At 37.0% G+C, this 23,799-nt stretch overlaps 1 protein-coding gene across 1 annotated transcript in view; it reads right to left on the bottom strand.

Annotated features, from left to right (window-relative positions):
• EML5 (EMAP like 5) overlaps positions 1-23,260 on the bottom strand; it is a 240,776-nt gene extending 217,516 nt beyond the window's left edge. Inside the window, 2 exon segments of the mRNA XM_043989871.1 lie at positions 1,152-1,311; positions 22,829-23,260. Of these exon segments, the coding sequence (XP_043845806.1) occupies positions 1,152-1,311; positions 22,829-23,025 (357 nt within the window). The 5' untranslated portion in view covers positions 23,026-23,260.
• Between the last annotated feature and the right edge of the window lie 539 nt (positions 23,261-23,799).

Below are 23,799 nucleotides of genomic sequence, written 5' to 3'. Positions count from 1 at the left end.
AGTTAGTCAAAGTGGATCTTCTTCAATATTTTATAGAAAAACAACTTCCTCAATTTCTGTTAGTTTAATATTTTTTAAGAAATGGCATATATTTGAAATATTTAGTTCTGCATGGCTTATTTTAAAGCAGGAATAATAAATTACTAAAAACAAATTAAGTAGTTTAAGATGATTTTAAGAGTAAATTTTACTATTAGCATACACTTTTAAAATAATATTTGTGGCACAGCCATAGCTAGAAAAATTGGTTTGTCAATAATCAATTATGTTTTAAAATCTGACAAACTAAAACAATTCACTTAAATTAGCATTTATTAAGCACCTACAATGTGCCAGGCACTGTGCTAAAACTACCCAAACATTTTTGTTCTTTCTTGGTGACGTAACTAACATTTTAGGGGAAGAAATTTAATCAGCTGTGATTTTGCTCTTATTTTAATATGTTTTCACATTAAATCAAACAGTTTTCCCATTCTGAGACGTCTATCTACATGGAAGTAACAGAAAAACGTTCATCTTAGAGCATACATCCCATACTTTCCATGAAAAAATCTAAACTCAATTGCCTTTTGAAATACTAAAAAAACTATAATTGGTATAGTTCAACCTATAAAAAATAATTTAAAGGTTTTTTTTTTCCATTTATTCTACATCTACTATATGTTATTTGGCAATTGTTATCCAGAACATTTTTTTTTGCGGGGCAGCTAGGTGGCGCAGTGGATAGAGCACTGACCCTGGATTCAGGAGGACCTGAATTCAAATCCAGCCTCAGATACTTGACACTTACTAGCTGTGTGACCCTGGGCAAGTCACTTAACCCCAATTGAGTCACCAAAAAACAAAAAAACATTTTTTTTATTGCTAATGACTAGGCAGTATTCCACTAGTGCATAATCAGTATGACTTTGAAGGTAAATTGTTTAGCTGGCAAGAACAAATCAGTTTTGTTCAACCAAGCAAAAAGTTCTTAGAGATACAATTTTTAGGATGTAATAGTTGAACATTCCAAGTAAACAAACAAAAGTTTTTTAATTACTTCCCAACCTAAGTATTTCTAACATACTAACAACACCTAACAACATCTAACATCATAACAACTCCCTGTAGTACATATTTTTAAAACATTACTTAGAAAAAAGACCACATACTTGCCCATCCAAGTCGAATGATAAGCAAGCTATACCATGTGTATGAATATCCTTGAGCACTGATATAGTTTGCACCGTATATGAGTCCCAAACACAAATATATGGTTCTTTCCCAACTTGTCCAGTTGCTACCAACACTCGTTCAGGATGCAATGCAAGGCTGTCAAAAAAAATTAACACTTTTAAATAACTGCCTTAAATATTTATAAAATATTTAGTCTGTATGAAAATTTTAAATCTTTTTAATTTAAAAGAACTTTTGTAGAAATATATTAGTCACACTTTTAATACACTTCTGCTAAAACATTCACAAGACATCAATATTTTTACCAGGCTATGCAGAAAAACCTCCACTAAAATCTTATTCTGAAGCCTAATTGTGGGATGGAAATGGATGCTCTTAAAAGTTATGCCAGGGGCAGCTAGGTGGCACAGTGGATAGAGCACTGGCCCTGGATTCCGGAGGACCTGAGTTCAAATCTGACCTCAGACCCTTGACACTTAATAGCTGTGTGACTCTGGGCAAGTCACTTAACCCCAATTGCCTCACAAACAAACAAACAAACAAAAAGTTATGCCAACAAGAGCACAAACTCTAGCAGATCCCATTAAACTAGAAAGTTTTCAAGTATGAACTTGGTAATAGGCTATAGTAGGCTTCCGCCAGTCGCGGACTATACATGTCTGTTATCCAATAACTGATTTAGCTAATTTTGAAATGGCTCATCCAGGCTGGCTGCAGGGTGATACAGTTGAAATAATTATTCTCTCTACTATGTTGTAGAAGGAAGGCAAGCTGTATAAGTGGAAACAATACCCATACCAACAAAATTATAAATCCTTGAAATTACTGAAGCATACTTCTAGTAATAAATTCAGTGAAATAACAACCTCAAACACTCATTTGGCATTCTGATATTATCAGTGTGCACATTTCCTCCTACAGATCACAAATCATCCTTTCCTGCCCATCCCATACAATTCTTCCCCACATCTTCCTTTAATAAGTTCACTTTTATAAGGAGTCCACCTAATGTGCTAAAGACCTTCATTTTTTCCTGACCTCTCAGAATAGTAGTGGAACATAAGGGCTGTCCATCAGTTATTCTTCATTCTCACATGTCCAGCCCATCTTTTTTTCAGTTCATACATTTCTTTCATAACATCCTTTATTCTGGTTCTTCAGTAATTCTTTGCATACAATTTGTTGCAACCTACTTACACACCTCCACATCTCTCCATTTCCCTGCAAGTGATAATTATTTTCAATAGTTTATGTTTTATAGTGTGTCTCAATTTGCATTTGTACAACAATGCTAGTGGAATATTAATATTCAAAAATGCCTCCCCCCACACACACACACACAGGAACTGTGTGGTCATTAAAGAATTATTTGACTTTTCCAATCCAGCCATTCTCTTCTTCCTAATAAGCAGCTAGATGGTACAAGGAATAGTACACAGGGCCTGGAGTCAGGAAGTTATTGTTCAGTCATTTCATTGATCTTTGACTCTTTGTGACCCCATTTGAGGTCTTCTTGGCAAAGATACTGGAGTGATTTGTCATTTCCTTCTCTAGTGAATTAAGACGGCTAAAGGTTAAGTGACACAGGTAGTAAGTCCCCGAGGCTGGATTTGAACTCAGGTCTTATTGATTCTGTGCCTGATTACTCTATCCACTATGATACCCAGTTGCCCCTTAGAGTCAGGAACACCCAAGTTCAAATCCTTAGAAACTATCTGCATGACCCTGGGCAAGTCACTTAACCTCTGTCTGCCTCCATTTTCTCAACTTTAAAATGAGGATAATAGCACCCACCTCTTAAGATTATTGTGAAGATCAAATGAGATACCATTTGTAAAGTGCTCAGAACAGTGCCTGGCACACAGTAGATGTTTAAAAAATACCTGTTTCCTTCCCTCCTATTGAATTCTGAGTCCAACTCTTTCATTTGTGATATCTATCCAAGATAAAGATATGGACAATCAACCCATGAAGTTATTATCAATGCTCTAAAAATACAAAATAAGATGCAAGAAGGAATTAGCAAAGAAGCTCTCCTTCCTTATTTACAAGCATTTTCTCTTCTTCTTCACTCCATTTTCTCTTATAGCATAAAATTCTAGCATCTTGAAATAGAACTCTTGAAAACAAGAGAAGCTCTCATCTATGCAGATTACTGTAGTTTACAAAGCACTTTCTTCAGAACAATCCTATGAGATTAGTATAGCACATGTTATTATACCCATTTTAGGAGTTCAAGGAAACAAGATGAGATGAAATATATTACCCAAGTACCATCTACCAACAAATTTAGTTCAATTAAGTTTTAACAGGTTTTTATTATTCATAAAGGCAGCTACATAACACAGTAGATAAAATGCTATCTCTGAAGTCAGGAAGACTTATCTTCATGAGTTCAAATCTGGCCCTAGAATCTTACTAGCTGTGTGACACTGGGCAAGTAACTTACCCAAACTTGCAAGTCTGCCTCATTTCCCTCATCTGTAAAATGAGCTGGAGAAGGAAATGGCAATATCTTTGCCACAAAACCTCAAATGGGGTCACGCAGAGTTGGACAACCAAATAATAGTATATGAAGATTTATGATGGATCTCTGCTATGACAGACACCTTTCATGGGCACACATTTCTGTGTTTTATACCTCACTTGAATATAATAATTGGAAGACTGAACAAAATTTCCATCATTCTATTTTTCAAGGAATCTTGTATAACTTTGATGTATTCATAGGTGACACTTTATTGAAGGAAGCCATTAAGATCATGTTTTGCTCAAAAGAATAAGATATCTTTTAAAGGAGTAAGCACAATGAGATCTTGTATTTACTAAATCTGTTAGTCAACTGTGTGATTCTAAAGATATGTTCTTAAAATTTTATTATTTGCAAAAGCCTGCTTGCTCTCTTCTTATGACTTCATCAAGGATATCCCTGATTGCAAGATCTCACAAAAATTTTCTATAGTTGGATAAGTAGGCATATGGGTTGATTACTATTTGTGTTTTCTTGGTATTCTTTTAAGAATAATAAGGTCCTTGGGGGCAGCTAGGTGGTGCAGTGGATAAAGCACTACCTTTGGATTCAGGAAGTACCTAAGTTCAAATGTGGCCTCAGACACTTGACACTAGCTGTGTGACCCTGGCAAGTCACTTAACCCTCATTGCCGTGCAAAAAAAAAAAAAAACCAACACACCAAGAAGAAGAAGAAGGTCCAAAACATTTTATATGTCTTGGTATCCTCCTCTTGTTCAAACATATTGAAAACTAATCCTTCAGTGCCTTCAATACAGAGTCCCCTCTAGCATATACCTCCTTGGTCCAGAGGAGAGTCCAAGTCAAAGACAGCAGAGTCCTTCAGCTACTCTTTTCTGTGGATGACACTGTGCTGTTTGCAGTACTGCTAAGCCTTCTAAATGAGAGACATAATCACTCAAAGTTTGGCCTAACTATCCAACAAGAGGAAGACCTAAAATGATGAAGAAAACCTATATAGGCTATGATATGCCACTGGATGAACAACCCACAGAGCTGGTTCAGTTACACATATTTGGATTTCTAATATAACTGGAAAATAACCATGGTTCTGAATTCAATAGGAGGAAGACAGCAGACTAAATTGCACAATGGTTTTAATAGACTTCAAACTTCTCCCTGAAATACTTTTTTTTCTTTTAAAAACACCAATAATTCTTCTAAACACATTGGTGCCCTGAGACACTGCTGTCCTATCTAATGACTGTCTCTCCCATACCACGATTTGAGCAAAGTCTTAGCAACCACACTTCATGTTTCCCTTCCCTCCCTACTCTTCAAACTTCTCCTCCTTGACAGCTGCTTACTTGTTCACAGGTAGACAGGTCCCCTCCTCTCAATTTATGGAATCATAAACATCATAATCAAATCAATTCTGCCACTGTCCATGGATAGGATTGTCATTCTACTCCACAGTAACCCACTCAGCCAACTGTAACGTTTAGAATCAAGTGACCATTCCCGGCTACCACTCCCCATTATTTAGTTCTTCCCCAGTTAAAGTGTAAGCTCCTTAAGGAAAAGACTATCTTTGTTTTTGTCTTTGTATCTAAAGAGTTTAGTATAGTGCTTTGCACATTAAAAAAATGTTTTTAAAAGTTCTTTGGGGGGGGGGTTCTTTCTTTCAATGATATTTAATGGATGTAAGTCATGAAATACAGTCTCTGAAGAACTGAAGCTGTGAGGATTACCCAGAGGAAAATAGAGAACTATGGGCAAGAGTAACCTGCAACAGTGCACAATAGATTTAGTGCGGAAAGGGACCAGACAGGCCATCTACTTTAACACCCTTATTTTACATATGAGGAAATTGAAGCCCAAGGATATTAAATGACTTGCCCAAAGTCATCCAAGCATAGGTGGCCGAGTTAGGATTTGAACTGGGATTCTCTGTTACAAATCCATTGCTCTTTCTTCCTGCACTACCCTCTCTTGTGCAGAAGCAATAAAAGATGCCTGTAGAGAAGTGTATGAAGGTGGGTGAGTCAAGTAGCAAGATCAAAAGTTCGATGTTATCAGCACAATGTCATCTACAAACAGGATCACCTCAAGAAATTTAACATCAATAGGGAATCCCACTTTCATTTGGAATCTGTGCTGGGCATCCCCCACAAGACTGGCAAACACTTCTGGTGAGCATACATCGCCCTGTCTTATGCCATGCTTAATATTGATAGTCAGAGAGTTGAATAAAGTTCTATGGTGGGTTTTTTTCCCAAAAAATCTTAGATGACTTTGACATATACATAGGATACACCTTGTTGAAGGAGTGACTTCAAGGTGGTATTTTGCTCTATCAAATCAAATTTTGTTTTTACAGTTAATAAGCACAGTGAGAATCTTTATTCAATCATTTATTTGGATGACTACAAAATGAGGTCTGCTGCAGAATATCACTTGTGAGAGCCCGCTGTTCCTTTCTCATACTTTCATAAAGCATGCCCTCAAAATAAATATGTTGGGTGTGTGTGTGTGTGTGTGTGTGTGTAGATATACATCTATACACACACACACATATACACACACCTACACATTTAGCACATATATATATACACACACACACATATATATATACATATACATAGAGCCTGCCTGTTCCTTTCTCATACTTTCATAAAACATGCCCTCAAAATAGATATGTATAGATGTGTGTTTATGTGTGGTTACCACCAACAGAATACAAACTTCTTAAGGGAAGGAACTGTTTAATTTTCATCATTGTATCTCCAGCACCTAGCACAGTACCTGATATCCACTAAACACTTAAAAAACAAATGCCTACTAATTGACTAAGAGTGTGTGTATATGTATATATGTGTGTATACTGTGTGTATGTACATACACATATATATATACAATATTTATATAAATTATAAAATAGAGAAGCTATGCTCATGAAAGTTTTATAGAGCTAAGAAAATAAGAATATAGGCCTACAGATACTGTTATTTTCTCAGTCACATTTTTTGGTAAAAATAAAATTCAGGTTTTTTTCCTAAGCCTATGTATCCTCTCCTCTTTCAGACACCTTGCAAATCCATCTCTCAATGCCCTCAAAACTTTGTCACCTCCAATAGGGACTATTTTCACTCTATGCTAGGTTTTGTCCAACTGCTCCTGCCACTTCCATTTTCTTTAGGACTGTGGAACCAATGTGCTTGAGTTATATGTATTGGCTTTTCTGTCATTGATGAAGAAAAGAGTTTATTAGAAAATGTTAGTGATCTCTTACATTTGTCATCTTTTTCCTTTCAGTTTCATCCTATACATATCTATATCTTTAAATGGCCTGGGTAAAATCTACTTCATTGAGTTTTTAGTCCAAACTTTCTGTAAACTTATTTTTTCCCTCTATTAGTTCATACTATTTTGATACAATGCTGTTCCTAATTTTCCATTATCAAAAATCCTTTAGATTTTGCGAAAAATAGACTTGCAAACCTATGGTGTTCTTGTCTAGCAAGGAGATAGAATTTTGTGCTAACGAGATTTCTAGGCTCTTTTGGGCCCCTAATTATGGTAATTTATTTACATCAGTTAAAATTCCTTAGAAAATTCTATTAGTCTGTGTCAATTTCTTTTCTTTTATCCATTTCCCATTTTTTCAGTTTAAACACAATTGATCATGATATCTTCCAATTTTTAGCCTTTTTCTAATATTATATTGGTTGAGATTCTTTTTCCAACAAGTCAGTGGTACACATACACACTGCTGATTCAGAAATAAACCCTAACTCAATAACTACTCATTTACTGCCTACTAAATAGAATTTCATTTTTGTGAGGATATTTTCTACTTGTCACATCTGGTGTTTCCCAATATTATACTGATATTCTGAACTATAGTATACTAAACTCTTACTTAAGAAAGTACCCAATATTTTCTCAAAGAAAGTATTCATGACATAAACATGTGGAGGTTCAATATTAGTCTACAAGATTTTGACCTCTCATTTTTTACTCTGAAACCATGATTTTCAGTATATTTTCTGCTATCTTACCCTATGCCCACCTTTACACTATTCCTACTTTCCCATCTGTATATAGTTTTAATGAGAATTACTTAGTAGACATTTAAGAACATCCTCAATGAAAGTATTAATAGGAAACGAGTAGCCTTTTACAAGTGATATTCCACAGTAGACCACATATTTACCAACACACTAATAAAAACGTGTAAAGAATACATGATTTCACTGTACTAATAAAAATCATAATATTATAGAGCTAAAACTGAAAAGAACCTTGGAAACCATCTAGTTCAATCCTATTTGTTAATTATTTTTAAAAACTGACTTGGTAGAGCAAAACATCTTTAAAGGTTCTCTTTCAACAAAACTGCTCCCATAAATGTGCAAAACATATTCAAGATTCTTCAAAATATGAGAGATAACCTTCTTAAAAACCCTCTGACCATAAATATCAAGAGAAGCATAAAACGGGGAGAAGTATGCTCACCAAAGTTGTTCACCACAGTCACAGAGAAAATGCAGATCAGAACCAAAGCTGAAGGAGGATTTATGAATGATGAGGCCTTCTAGATGCTCCTGTTTGTGGATGACATCATGGTGGTTATATCAAGCCCCAGAACATTGCAGAACCTCCTGGAAGAGATATATAACTACTTAAAAGGCATTCGCTCTAATCATCCACACAGGAAAAAACCAAATGGATGAAATGTATCTATGTCCCATGTTATAACAAGCAGTTAGAAGGAAAAATTACAGCATTTGTTCATTTGTATGTATATAACTGGAGCAGATAGTTCATCTGGACCAATGAGTTGGTCTCAGAACTGAAAAAAATGGAGAAGAGTAGGTTGGGCTATCTTTTGGAAATTAAAAAGCTCCTTTAATGACACAAAACTACTCCCAGAAACATATGTCCAGCTTGTTAATAACACTAATATTCGACTACTACTGCAGTATGACTGCAAGTCATATGGCCTCTAAGTAAAGCCTCTCTCTAAAGCCACTAATTAAAAATGAGGATCACAGAGTGGGGCAATGGAGAGACACCTGGCTGGAGTGAGGCAAGCTACAACAAATAAGGATCTTCAAAGAAGAATCAACCAATAATATAAGCAGCAAGTATTTATTAAGTGCCAAGGACAGAGCAAGGAGCTGGGGAAAGAATACAATAACAAAACAAGTCTTATTTATAAGGAGCTTATACTCTAAAAGAGAAGACAAGTACAACATAATTATATAAGGATTAAATGCAAATAGGACTTAAAGGCAAGTTAGTTTGGGAGGGAGGGCACTAACCAAAGGGGGCAAAAGGCTTCACCTGAACCACACCTAGACAGAAGAGCAAACATTCCCTTGTAGCTATGATTAAAAAAGAAAAGAAAAATACTGTCCTCTGACACTGCCACCACCCTAGGACAGGTCCTCATCACCTCATGCCTGGACTATTTCAATAGCCTGATAGTGGGGCTGCTTACCTTAAGATGCCTCTCCCTACTCCAATCCATCTTCCATTTGGTCACTAAAGTGATTTTCCTAGAGCACAGGTCCAATCATCATCATCATCATTGACACACAAACACACACACAGAGCATCCATAATAAACTTCAGTGCCTTCCTATTGCCTCTAAAATCAAGTACAAAATGTCATTTGGCATTTAAAGCACTTTATAACCCAGCCCTCTCCTTCCTTATGCCTTACTCCTTTACATGTGCTCTTTGTCCAGTGACACTGGCATCCTGGCTGTTCTACTAACGAGACACTCCATCTCTGAGTTCGGGGCATTTTTTTCTGGGTGTCCCCCATGACTGGAATGCTCTTGCTTTTCACCTCCACCTACTGACTTCAGGTCCCAACTAAAACTCCATCTTCTATGGCAAGGCTTCCTTAACTCCCCTTAATACAAATGTCTACCTTCTCTTAATTATTTCCTATTTATCCTGTATAAAGCTTGTTTGTATATATTAGTTTGCTTGTCTCCCCCAATAGATTGTGAGCTCCTTGAGAGTCTTTTTTGTATCCCTAGTCCTTAGCACAATATCTGGCACATCAGGCACTTAATAAATGTTTCCTGACTGCGTATTTATTGACTGATTGACTGACATCTGAGAGTATAGGCAATATTCCATACCCACCTCAGAAATAAAGGAAAGGAAGTACATTTTCTCAACTGTTTTCAGTGACTAACCTCCATTATAATTATACCTTGGTCAGTTTTGTTAAATTGTCCTTGACATTTGCAATGTTCTAATCAAGTGCATGTTCTTTTCCCTGACTCTGAGAACTGCTCTATCAGTTCAGATAATTCTCATGTGTCTGAATTTTTCTTATTCATCATATTTCATTACATTCCAGGAAAATGTGTTCAGTCATTTCCCATTCAAAGGGTACTTACTTTGTTTCCAATTCTTTGCTACTATGAATACTTTTAGTATGGAACCAATGTTTCTGTCTTTGCTTCTGGGCTTCAGATCTGGCAATGGGATCTATGAGTCAATAGGTATGCACTTTCTAATCATTTTTTTTATAATTCAAAGTTGCTTTTCAGAATGATTAGATTGAGTCACAGTTCCAAAAGTTGGATAGATTGATTGATCTAATCCACTGGATGTCTATTCTATCTTCTATGATCTCCGGTCTTTAATTGTTTAAGATTTTCATAGTTACCTATAATTTTTAAAGATACCTGCATCTTCCATTTTAAGTAGCTTCACTTAAAAAAATAACTCAACTTGTCCTGAGTATAGTAAGTAGTTAGCCACAGTCAGGATAACACATGATTTAACAACTATAACTATAAAAGAGTGGAGAGTTTATAACATGCTATTTCAGAAGGCAAAGGATATAGGCTTACAGCCAAAAATAACTTACCCAGCAAAAATGAATATAATGCTACAGGGAAAAAAATTAATCATTATGAAATAATGGTCTTCCAAGCATTCCTAATGAAAAGACCAGAACTGTGGAGAAACCTTGAAGTTCAAGCACAGGAGTTAAGAGAAAAAACATAAAAAGGCAAACAAAAATGAACACTCATAAAGGAACTAACCAAAAGTAAACAGTGCTAATATAAGGAGATGATATATGCATCCCCTATGAATCCCATCATCATCAGGGTTCACAGAGGGAATCTAATTAGACAGAAGGCCTCAGGATAGTTCTATTATATGCTGATGATCTGGAAAGATAGGGGAAAATGAATAGATTGGGGGTGGGGAAGAGAGTGAGGAAAAAGAAAGTTAAGGGAAAATCTTCTCACATAATTAGGGGTTTAGACATCTATACAAACATGGAGGAGGTGGAGCAGTAACTGACACTTGAACCTCACTTTCATCTGAACTGTTCAAAGGAGGGAAGAAAACACAGAGTGTTGGGTACAGAAATACATTTCACTTAACAGGGAGATTGTAGGGAAAGGGGAGAAGGGGTAATTAAGAGGGTAGATTAAGGAATTAAGGGAAGGATTAGTCCTAAACAAAACAAACTAAAGATGTACAAAAATATTTATAGCTTTTGTCCAGGTGAGAAAGAATGGAAATGAATGGATGTTCATCAGCTGGAGAAAAAGGCCTACCAAGTTATGGCATATAAATGTGATAGAATATTATTATGCTATAAGTAATGATGAAGGAGATGGTACCAGAGAAACCTGGGAAGACTTGTATGAACTAATGCACAGTGAATAGAACCTGGAGAAAAAACATAGTAAAGAAAAACAACTTAGAAGAATCAGGAACTCTGATCAGCATAATGACCAAACATGATTCCAGAGGACTAATAAATTCTACAAATCTCCTGATGGACAAGTGAGTGACTCACTTCGCAAAATAAGACATTACTTTTAGACCTGGCCAATGAGGAAATGTATTTCATTTGACTATACATGTTTGTAACAAAGGCTTTACTTGTCTTTCATTCTCAATTGGTAGGAGTAGGGTAAGAGGGAAAGAAGACAGATTTTTGCTGATTGTAAAACATTTAATTTAATGAAAGGAATATTCCAACTTCTCACATGCTCTCCTCCCACCCCACTTCAGTTTAAATGTCCAATCCTAATTCATCTGCCCTAGCCTTTGAATTTACTTAAATTATTAATTTATCCTTTTAATGTTATACTGTCCTTCCCACAACCACCACTTTTGAGTTTTTCCTTTCCCTATCTAGCAAGTATATGGCATAAAATCTTTCCTCTCCTCCCCCAAATTCTTAGTTTAAATAATATTCTTTTTTGGCATCTTTTGTAAACAATTTTAACTATCCTTATTTCTCCTTTTAATCTATTCTCAATTCTATTCTCTACCTCATAGGTTGTCTTGTTTCCTTACTTGTTTCTTAATTCTTTATGTATCCCTCACAAGGCTAAAGTGTTTAGAGTCCCAAATCTGAACTCCCTTTATAATCTTTTCTATTATATTGAATTAGTAGCCCTTATTCCCTCCCCCCTCCCCCCTTCCCCCCCCCCCCCGCCCAGCCTCCCTTTTTTTCTACTGTCCCTTACTCTTAGAAATACCAAATCCTGAAGAAAACAGCCTCAAATGGAAGCAGTGTCATGTGGTAGGAATCATTTGGTGTGGCCCAAGTAATGAAGTATGGTCCTATTCCCCTGCCCTCATCATGATCATCCATCACTCTTATCCCAAAGTTATCCTATTTGTCTTCTATGTCCCACCCCCATCACAATCTCACCACTATGTGCTAATAAATCTTTAGATATGCATACTTTCACTTTCCTAAAGTGGAAACCCTAGAGGTACATCAATTTCTCAAAGAAGGTTATCTCCTACCACGCAATCTCCTTACACAAAGCCTGTTACAAGGTATATCTCTATAGGCATACATGCATATATATGTGCATATGTGCATATATACATCCATACACACATACATGCATAAAGTATGCACTGTGTATAGATATATACACAGAGTATGTATATTTGAGTGTGTATATGTGTGTGTGTAAATTAAATGTGTGCATATACCCACAAATACCCCACCATGGGAACACTCATTAGTGCACCCTTTCCTTTCCTTTGAAATGAGACAATCCCTCCACCCACTGATTTAATCCTAATCTCCCATAGCCCACCCTCCAATTGAAAGATTACAAAAATTAAACCCCTTTTCTATATACCTAAGGACTAGAAAGGAGTACATCTCTCTCTTACTTTCTACCACCCCATTCAGGCAACATCTCCATTCAGTACAATTTTTCCCACCAAAGATGATTCATTTCTAGATCACAAGACATTCCAAAACATTTAAATTCAGCTTCTTCTCCATATTTATAGTTTTCTTAAATATTTTAGTCCCTTAGATCTTTTTTCTTGTTTAATAATAATCTCTTTGTTCTTTTATGCCTTAGTTTAATTTATTTTCTTCTTTTAAATAAAAGCTTATAAATACATGTGAATTTATTTCACTATATAGTCTTTTCTTTTTTTTTTTTACAATTTTTTCTTTAAAAGGGTATTTAACTTTGAGCTTTTGCTTTGTCATATGTGGAAACAGAATACTCTGCTCACTTGTTTGTATTGTTTCTAGTATAATAGGGTTTGCTTGGAACATGCCAAGATCACTTAAGATAGAATAGACACCTTTCTTTCCATCTCTCCCTCCCCTACCCCTTTATTGAAACTTCAATCTCTCACTGATGATTAGACTTAGCCTAACAGGATAGGTTATATTAGGGGTAGCTAGGTGGCAAAATGGTTACAGGGCTGGACCTTGTGTAAGGAAGACCTCAGTTCAAATCAAATTTCTGATACATATGAGCTGTGTGACTCTAAGCAAGTAATTTAATCTCCATTTGTCTCAGTTTTCTCATCTGTAAAATAGGGATAATAATATCTCCCCTTCCTCCAGATGGCTGCTTTGAGGATCAAATAAGATAATATTTGTACAGCACTTAGCACAGCACCTAGCACAAAGTAAGAGCTATATAAATGTTAGCTTTTTTTTTTAACTTTCAAGAATATCCTATTTTACATTCTCTTCTTTGATTTCTTGTAGCTTTGGTATAATTGTGGGTTAATACAGTATTCCTTCACACTTGAAGTTTTCACCTTACTATTTACAAATTTTGTTGCACTGTCCAAAATTAAAACTGTGAGTTAACCATTACATACCTTACAGTTTTGAGCATGGGGTCTTAAAATATGAATTCATTCAGTACTTTGTACTTCTGTTTCAAAACTTCAGGTAGTTTTCAAGTATTATTTCCTCACTGTGATATGCATTTTTTTTAAATTTAGCACGGTCTTCTGGGAGACCTATAATCCTTAAGTTATCTCTGCACATCCTGTTTTCAGGTCAGTTCCTTTGGTTCATAAAGAATTCATATATTCTTTCAAAGATTTTGACCTTTGATTCTCTTTTTTTTTTTTGTGAGGCAATTGGGGTTAAGTGACTTGCCCAGGCTCACACAGCTAGTAAGTGTTAAGTGGCTGAGGTCGGATTTGAACTCATGTCCTCCTGAATCCAGGGCCAGCACTCTATCCACTGAGCCACCTAGCTGCTCCCTTCTATGACTACATTTTTTGTGTTCCAAATCTGTCTTCTCTTTAGGAGTTTCTACTTATTTAGAGAAATTATCATATTTTCTATTTTTTCCTAATCTGTCTCTAAACTTTGTTGAAATCTGATTTCTAATCTAACTTTATGCCTTATATAGGTGACAGGATCATAGATTGAGAACTGAAAAGGACCTTAGAAGGCCATCAAGTCTAAGCCTCCCCATTTTGTAGGTGAGGAAACTGAGGCATAGGTAAGTCAAATGATAATGATAATGAATGACAAAGCTTTTATTGTTTTTACTAAGTGCCAAGCTTCATATTAAGTGCAGGTAACACGAAGAGAAGAAAGACAGTTCTTGATTTCAAGGAGCTAGAAGACAATACATAATAGGGAGCTGGAAAAGTGAAGGAAGGATGGGTATTTTCACACCATTTTATGATTTGGATGTGGTGGCCAAAAAGTGATATAAAAGCCTTGTTCTGGGCAAAATAAGACAAAAGTTCACCTATCAAAGTTTCCATGGTCATAATCTAAGGTTCTGGTGGGAAGAGGATAAAGATGATGGATAAAATAATTTACTCATAATCTCAGAAAGCCTCTGCAGAAACAGTAATTGAATCCAGGTTCTCTGGACTCTAAGTCCAGTTTCATATCCATTATATCATGCTGCTCAAGAAACCTTATTCGACAAGTTTTATTTCTATCCTACACCATTCTAGAGTTTCTTGTTATCATTCCAAGATCTCTAGGAATTCGACTGGATTCTTTTTTTCACCAAGGAATTTTGAGTAATTTTCCTTCATTGTATAATCCTCGTTCATTGTGCTCTGGCCTCTCTGCAGTTTTACTCATTTTTCCTTCTGTTTTAATACGACTCTGCTGGTTTCCCTGCTAATAAACTAGGTTTCCCCAGAGTTTTCCCCTTGGTATTTTGGTCCTTCAGCATTTTTCTTATATTCCAAGTTGGGGTAGCTAAGTAGTATAGTACTGGCCCTGAATTTGGGAGGACCCGAATTCAAATCTCACCTCTGACACTTACTAGCTGTGTAACCCTGGGCAAGTCACTTAACCACAATTGCCTTAAACATCCAGGGTCATCTCCACTGGATCCCAGTGGCTCTGGAGGAATGAGACTGGTGACCTTGAACAGACCTTCCTTACTTAAATCCAATTCACTGCAAGTCATGATATCACCCTGATGTCATAGTCCTCTTCAAGAATGAAGGACGGGCAGCTAGGTGGCACAGTGGATAAAGCACTGGCCATAGATTTAGGAGGACCTGAGTTCAAATTCAGCCTCAGACACTTGACACTTACTAGTTGTGTGACACTTACTAGTAGTGCAAGTCACTTAACCCTCACTGCCTGCCAAAAAAAAAAAAAGAAAGGAATGAAGGACAAACAATATATTCCAAGTTACTTGCCAGTGGTTTCCTTCCTATTCTTCCTGTCTGCCCTCCTCCCTCTCCAATCCCAAAAGGCCTTGAGTTGGTGAGAGAATCTGGCCCTGGTCCCTGCTCAGCATAAATTGGGTAGTAAAGATGGGAGAAATTGAAGGAGAAAGAATGGTGGTACCAAATAGGTTTTCAACACACAGCTTCCTTTAAGCATGGAAACTTTTTTAAAATAAATTTTATTGATTTTTTTTTTACATTGCCCAAGTTTCCTCCTGTATCCTTTACCCACTTATGTCCCAGAGAGCCATACTATAACCAAGATTATAAAAATATTTTTTAAAGAAAAAAAGGAAGAAAAGAAAGACATGGAAATTCTTTCCCCATAGTGAATTCCCTACACTGCCCATTTCCAATTCTTCTACTCTTCCACTACTTTCTTTTTACTTCATGTGGCTGGGTAAAATCAGTGCCTTCTGATTGTTGTTGGGTAATGAAGTATTCAGGCTGGATCAATGCTGTGGAAAGATGAGGGAAGGATATGCACAGTTGACTACTTACAAGTCTTTGAGGATACTATGGCTAATTATGTTTGACACACAGAGTAGAAGCTTTAAGTACCTCATTTGTCAGTGTTATTGCACACAATTTTTACCTAGTGTGATATCTTTTTCTTCTTTTCTAGATTTGGTTTTAGTAACTCTAGATCTCTTGCATAATTTCTTTATCTGATGTTTTGGGATTTCAGGAGTTTACAAAAAACAACTACTCCGATACTTTATGGATCGATCATGTAATACTAAAAGCTGATTTTTATGGTTACCTAGTCTTAAAAATTAGTAGTCAGGGGCAGCTAGGTGGTGCAGTGGATAAAGCACTGGCCCTGGATTTAAGAGTACATGAGTTCAAATCCGGCCTCAGACACTTGACACTTACTGGCTGTGTGACCATGGGCAAGTCACTTAACCCCAAAGCCCCGCCAAAAAAAAAAAAAAATTAGTAGTCAACCCTCAATTATTAAAAAGCTAATTATGAAGTTTGTTGTTGTTTTGGGGGGGGGGGCAATGAGGGTTAAGTGACTTGCCCCAGGGTCTTACAGCTAGTGAGTATCAAGTGTCTGAGGCCACATTTGAACCAGGGCCTGTGCTTTATCCACTGTGCTACCTAGCTGCCCCCGTTTGTGAAATTTGTAAATTACTTAAATTCTCCAGGTATCTCCTCCCCTTTTAGTAAAGAAAAATATTTATCTGCTTGTTAATACTTCCAAAAAGGGAATAAAAAATGATGCTCGGCCTAATTTTTAAACATTTTTAATTTAAAAAGGGGGGAAAATGTAATGCAGGTAATTGAATCTAAATATATAGGTTTATGGTTAACAATAGTTGAACATGACCATGCTACATTTCATCCTATTAAGAAGGATCAAGTCAACTATATACCAAATAAGTTTAATAAACCTGAGAAAATGACATTTTCCTACTTCTGAAGCTGAATGCTAAAATAAATAAAATTTAATGTCATTTTTTAAATCCAGAAAATGAAATCAAAGGTTGAAGAAAATATTGAAATTACTGATCCTGAGTTTATATTAGTCCCTGAATATGATTTTTTTTCTTACTGTGTTATTTACTTTCTTCACATTAATTATGTTTTTGGACTACTAGAAAAAATTGTTTAACAATCCTCTGAATTATTCAAGCATGCAATCAATTACATGGAAATTTATTATTACAGTAAAAAGTTTAAAAAAAAAGACTAAACTCAAACAACCCATATTGATGTGTTTAAAATAACATTAATAAGTGACATTGATGTCAATTTGGTACATTTTCCTCAATTTATTCATACTATTCAACAAGAAATGCATCTATTCATTTAAGAACCTGTTAGCACTCCGATAGTTTTCACCCTAATATGCTGCAAAGCAATCTATTGTATCTGAAGATACATCAAATGAATCTTACAAAGTTACTGAATTGCCATTAAACACTCTATTAAACTTAAGTAAACTTAACTCCTAATTAGTGAGGGGCAGTTTATTAAATCTATGTAATCTGAGATTGTTGAGATACTGTTTCTGGGTGTACATATCCCTTCCAAAGGATTCCAGTACAGTACTCAAGTTGGGAGGCAGAGGACATTAAAATCTAACCATTTCCCGAATTAAATATACCTGGCAGAAATTGTAGATATTCATATTTTAAAATTGGGAGGAAGTGCATAATGATGACAATAGCCAAGTGTATATTTGGAACTTAAAGGCAGAACAAACTAGATCTAAAGGAGCTCATCTCTAATCCTGAAAAGTTGTTGTCCTCAATTTGAGGAACATAAGATTACACAATTTGGAGCTGCATTGGATGTGAAGGGTCACCTAATATAATCTCCCCCCATTATAGATAAGACAACTGAGTCCTAAAACAGGGAAATGACTTGAGAAAAGTTCTAAGTAGAGCCTAAATTTAAACCCAGGCCTTCCAATTCCAGGGCAGCTACTCCAAATCCAGTCCTCTTTCTCCATATGTCTACCTTCTACATTTAAATTATTATTGGATTTATAATCATTCAATTTAAAAGAAACTTTTAAGAACAAAGCTACTGTGAAAAGAGATATACTTCTGCCATTGGCAAAAAAGAGAAAGCTGAATTATTCCTCAAAATATTACATATTCTAAAACAATCTATTGATCTGTAAAAGTTCTCAAGGAAATGTATCTTCTGCTTCTTTTTTACATACCATATTAGTTTAACAGAAGGAGCCAAATGTATTTTGTAAAATCTTTAAATTAAATATTGTAGGATTTAGAGTTAGAAGCTCCACTGGAGGTCATTTAATTCAATTGTCTCATTTTATAGATGAATTCATTGAGGTCCAGAGAGATTACTTGTCCAAGGTCATATAAGTAATAAAATGGCAAGACTGTGACTTGATAGTATTCTTTTAGTACATCATGTCGAATACTCAGAAATTCTTTTTAATTGTAAACTATTCAAGGCTTAAATAAACTTATGGGAATTCAGATATGATAAGACTATAGGACATTCAACAGAAATGATTTTTTTTAGGGGGCAGCCAGGTGGTGCAGTGGATAAAGCACCAGCCCTGCATTCAAGAGGACCTGAGTTCAAATCCAGCCTCAGATACTTGACACTAGCTGTGTGACCCTGGGAAAGTCACTTAACCCTCATTGCCCTCCCAAAAAAGAAATTTTTTTTAATTGCCTATAACTGTCTAAAAATGTATTTTGCCACAACATATTAATGTGGCTACCTCACCTTACACAGTTCAAATGAAACAATATTTCTGAAAAAATTATGACAAAATATCTGTGATTTATTAAAAGATTATAATCAATCCAAAACCAAAATTTGACAAATATAAAGCTTCCAATCCACCATAACATATATTCTTATAATTACTTTTGCATTGGTGGCTATCAGAGAGCTGGCCCCTTCAATATTTCATTTTTCAGTGTGGCTTCACATAGGTAGGTAGCACAGGTATTAATCTCTCAATTTATGATAAAGATACCAGATGCTATATAAAGTGGAGTTTTAAAAAATTTCAATATCTGTAGGTCATGATTCATTCCATGAAGTCACTTAACATCATGTATCACAATAAATTTCACATGACCAATTGTATTCAATAAAAAACCTGTTACTATTTTCTGTTTCTCAAAGAGCAAAGTGTGTAAATAATATCCTTGTGGATACAAATTAAAAAGCCAGCTTCTCCTTTGGGAGTTAGCAGGAAGACTTGGTATCAACACACCTTCAACCTCTCAACTAGACAAAGGTATGATTTTTTTTTTAAATGAGTAGTATATGACAGTGTCTTGGCCCTACAATAGACTGTTACATTTAAACTATCCATTAGTATATCCTATGAGACTAACACAACAACACTTAAAGGAAAGAAAGAAAAGGGGGGGGGTCAGTGGTGAAGATGGAGTATTGCCCATCTTAAATCTATCCTTGGTACAACTTTGCTTTCCTAGGCTACATGAGACTGGAGGATCTGGGCCAGGTGGGAGGTGGGGGAAACCATAAATAGGACTTAGAAGACAAGCTTAAGAATACACTGAAACGTAACTTTAAGCAATGTAGCACCACCAACTATTAAACAGTGGGGAAACTACATATAAATTCAATATACAAATAACTAAAGTTCATGCATCAGCCTTTACACGATCTGTAACAATGAGATCTTCAAATAAAAAGGAAGTGATAGAGGAGAATTATAGCATAAGATCATGGATGTAAGAGCCTAGAAAGAGCTTCAACAAAGGCCATCTAATCCAATCTTCTCATTTTACAGATGAGGAAACTGAGACCTAAAGGGGGTAAAATGACTTACCCAAAATTACATAGGGAGTCGGCATTAGAGACAGAATTTGAACACTAGTCCTCTGACTCCAAAGCCAGATTCTTTCCACTACACTACGTCTTGAAATCACTCTGGACTAAAGACCAACTTGACAAAAATAAAAAGGGCAATGTAAGTTTCATACAAATGAAAGGTATCATGATTCAGGGAAAGTGCTGGATTTAGAATCAGAGGACCCAGGAAGTACAGTTTTGACAACTGCAATTTAACTGACCTCCCGCAATCATATAACTTCTCCAAACCTCCATTTCTTCCTCCATAAAATGAAGTTGGATTAGATGGATAAGATTTCTTCCACAACTATATCTACATATGAAGAAAAACTAAAATCAATTACTACCATACAGAGCAAGAAGGGATTTTTTTTGGTCAAATTATACTGCATTGTTGTTTTCTACTGTGCCTCACAATTATAAAAAAATAAAATAAAGCTTCTTATGTAGAACTATCAAAACATCAATGTTTTGTAGCTCATAAATTTAAAAAGAAATATAATCAAAATGCAATTATGAATATCTGCCCTATTTACATGTCCTAATTATTTTTTGCTTTTCATTGATCTCTGCCACCTCTAGTATATGTGAAATTTCTAGAGCATTATGGCTAATTTCTATATATTGTTCTTTTTTTAATACCTAAATGTTAAACAAAAATTATCCCATCCATTTCTGGATGCCAAAAAGATTAAAATTTCACTACAATCTCAAATTTTCACATCCTCCCTTCTATTTTACTTGGATATATTTTGATAGGTATATTGCATAAAATCAGAATTACCTCATGTCTTAAAATTTTGGGTAATAGATGTACAATATATGCACTTTCCCCTAAAGGAAAGCAAAATATTTTATTGTCCCAGTAGATTCAAATGAGCCAATAATCATCACTTCTATAAAAAAGGCAAATAAGCTTCTCTCCAACAAGTTTCACCTCCACAAGGCCTTGAAACCATCTGCTTATGGTTAGCCACTATAGATATGGTTTCACTAGCAAAAGACTTGCATATTCCCCACTTATCCCACCTACCTGAATTTCTACCAACAGATTACATCTGGTATGGTGCCTCAATTAAGCCTATATGAATCAGAGTTAAAAGCAAGGGGGAGAGGAGGAGCAAGGCTGAAAGAAAAATACAAAAGCACAATGGGCAAACTTCTCTACTTTCTATGTTTTATATTATTTAAATCAGTATATTAATTTTGAATTTTATAGCAACTTGGACACTTGTCATAGATCTGTAATACTGAACACCACCATAATAATCATACTACTTTCAGAAAAATGTCATGACTCTTCATTTTCCTTCCTAATTAGACAATTACACCACAACCTAAAAAAAAAAAAGGACCACAGAAGAGTTTTCCAAGATAACTCTTTCCTTATCAAATGAAAACTATTCTCATAGTCTTTTATTCTTCCAATTATGTGCTGTATTTTCTATGAATTCCTTCTCTCTTTTACATATATAAAAAGGCAACCGAAGGGCTTTAATATCTGCTTCAGTGTTTAAAGTACCAGATTTCCTTACTCAAATGAAAGATGAGTATACCTTTCTTTACCACTTCTGAATTAAAAAGAAGCAAAGAGTTAAATTCAACATAACACCACAAATCTTCCACCATGTTCCAAAAGTAGTAAACATGCTTTTTAAAAAAAATTGTATATCCCTATTTGTAAAGCACTTAAGTGCTTTGTCAGGAATCTATAATAGTTTGTATTGCTGTTAAACCTTTAGTTACCACAGAGGTTTATCTGTTCACACAAAGAAAAAATATCAATAATTAAGATATACTATTTTCCAAAGGGAGAAAGGAGCAGGAGAATTTCACTAAGGAGAGATAGTTTGTAAGGCAAGAAAGAAGAAAAATACAAAAGGAGTTGCTAACAGAAATATTTTTTTAAAAATCTTAGAACTGATTTCACGCCATCAGAGACAAAAAAAAAAGTGAAAATTTGTGAGAATTCTTTATTTTAAAAAGAATTTCCTATAGGTCAAAATCCACACCCAAGCAATCACTGCAAATTTCTAAGTCAAAGGGCCTTAATGATGTTCCCTATAAGTTCTTTTCCACGTTCGTTAATAGTCAACATGAAACCTGAACTAAAAACTATGCCCGAATGGTTAGTGACCTCCACTTTTCCACTGTGGTAACACAACATCCCCAATTCTAAAGCATCCTGGTTTGTTTGTTTTTATTTGCCAGTAGGAGATGAAGTTTTCTGGTACCCTACGTGTTACCTTAAAATGTACCTCGTTAGAAATAGCTGGGTGGATTTTTTTTTAAGGAATGGAATAAAATGTTATCAAATAAGTGGTGCTTTTATCCCCCTTCATTATTTTGACCGTTAAGGCAAAGAAAATGAACCAAATGGATCTCTAGAACTCTACGACTCAAAGGAGAGCCTGGAAAGAGGGAGTGAGGAGAAAGGAATTTGGAGGGGTTAAGAGAGCTTACAAAACACCTAAAGTAGCGGGGTTGTTTCTAGGGAAGATGATTTTCCAAGCGGCAAAGGAAAGCCTGGGAATAGAGCTGACGAAAGCACAAGTTGCAGGACCGAGGGTTCTTAACCTGAGAGTCGGTGAACTTGGATGAGAGGGGGGAAGGACAGGGAAATTAGAGCTTTATTTCATCAAAATTAGTTTCCTTTGTATTTTAATGCATTTAAAAAATCATTATCCTTGAGGTCTCTATAGTCTCCTCCAGGCTGTCAGAGGGGTCCAAAACACAACTCCTGCTCCAGGCGAGGTGAAGGGGGGGGGGGCGGGAGGGGTTGCTCCTTTCTGGGTGAGTGGCTTGGGGGGGGGGGTGCAGGTAGGGAACGCAGGGGAAAGGGAAGAAGTGTCGCGGCAGTACCTGATGATGTCGTCGCTGTGGCCCCGGTAGAACTTCTGCCGGTGCTCGCGGGGGCTGTACACGACGCCGACCCCGGCCACGAAGTAGACGATCTCCTTGGCGGCGGTGTAGTAGAGGTTGTTGCGGCACTGGTGGCCGCGGTAGCCGTACACCCACTCCAGCCGCAGGTGGCAGTTCGGGGCGCTCCGAGCCGCCATCTCCAGGCCCGCTCCAGGGCTCCTTCGTCCGGAGCCCGCGCCCCCTAAGCCGCCTCTGGCTGGGGCATCTCTGGCCGGCGCTGCCGGGCTCCTCCTCAGAGCTCGGAGACGAGCAAGGAGATGCTCATGCCGGGAAGGGAGGGTTGGGGGAGAAGGCACAGGCCTGTTGTCCGCCCGGCGTTTGGTTGTTATTGTTTTATTATTTTATCTTTATTTTCTCCCCCCCGCCCTCAGCGCCAAGGATGGGGAACGTTCTCTCCCCCTCCTCCTCCTCCTCCTCCTCCTCCTCCACTCGGTCACCTGCGGCGCGGCTCGTGCCCCGCGGCGGCCTCCGCCCCCTCAGCCTCGTCACCGCTCCGCGGGTCCGCGCCTCGCGCAGCCCGCCGGGTGCCTCGAAGCCGGGAGAGAAGCGGCTCGCGCACGACTCCACTTCCCCGCCCCACAAACCCCACTGCCTTTCCGCGCCCCCGCGCGCCAGCGCAGATCCACCTGCTCGCCCTCTCCGCCCCCATCCCCCTCCTCCTCCACCCTGGGGCCGCTGGGCGCTCGCGAGTCAAATTCGTCTCCTCCCCCTTTCTCCGTCTCCCCCCCGCCCCTCCTTAATTCCTATCCTGGACCAAGCTCCTGCGCGTGCCAGGCGAGCCGCAACCTTTGCGGAGCCCCTCCTCCCGGACGCCTCGCGCGTCTGACCTCCATCCAACCCGAGCTAAGAGCCCGGGAACGAGGTCCCTGAGCTGCTCTTGATTCCCTCGCGCGCTTGCTGGTTTCCCGGGT

This window comes from Dromiciops gliroides, chromosome 2 (genome assembly GCF_019393635.1).
Source record: "Dromiciops gliroides isolate mDroGli1 chromosome 2, mDroGli1.pri, whole genome shotgun sequence".
NCBI lineage: Eukaryota > Metazoa > Chordata > Mammalia > Microbiotheria > Microbiotheriidae > Dromiciops > Dromiciops gliroides.
The sequence above is the reverse complement of the archived record's forward strand: the minus strand, read 5'-3'. Positions and strand labels throughout refer to the sequence as shown.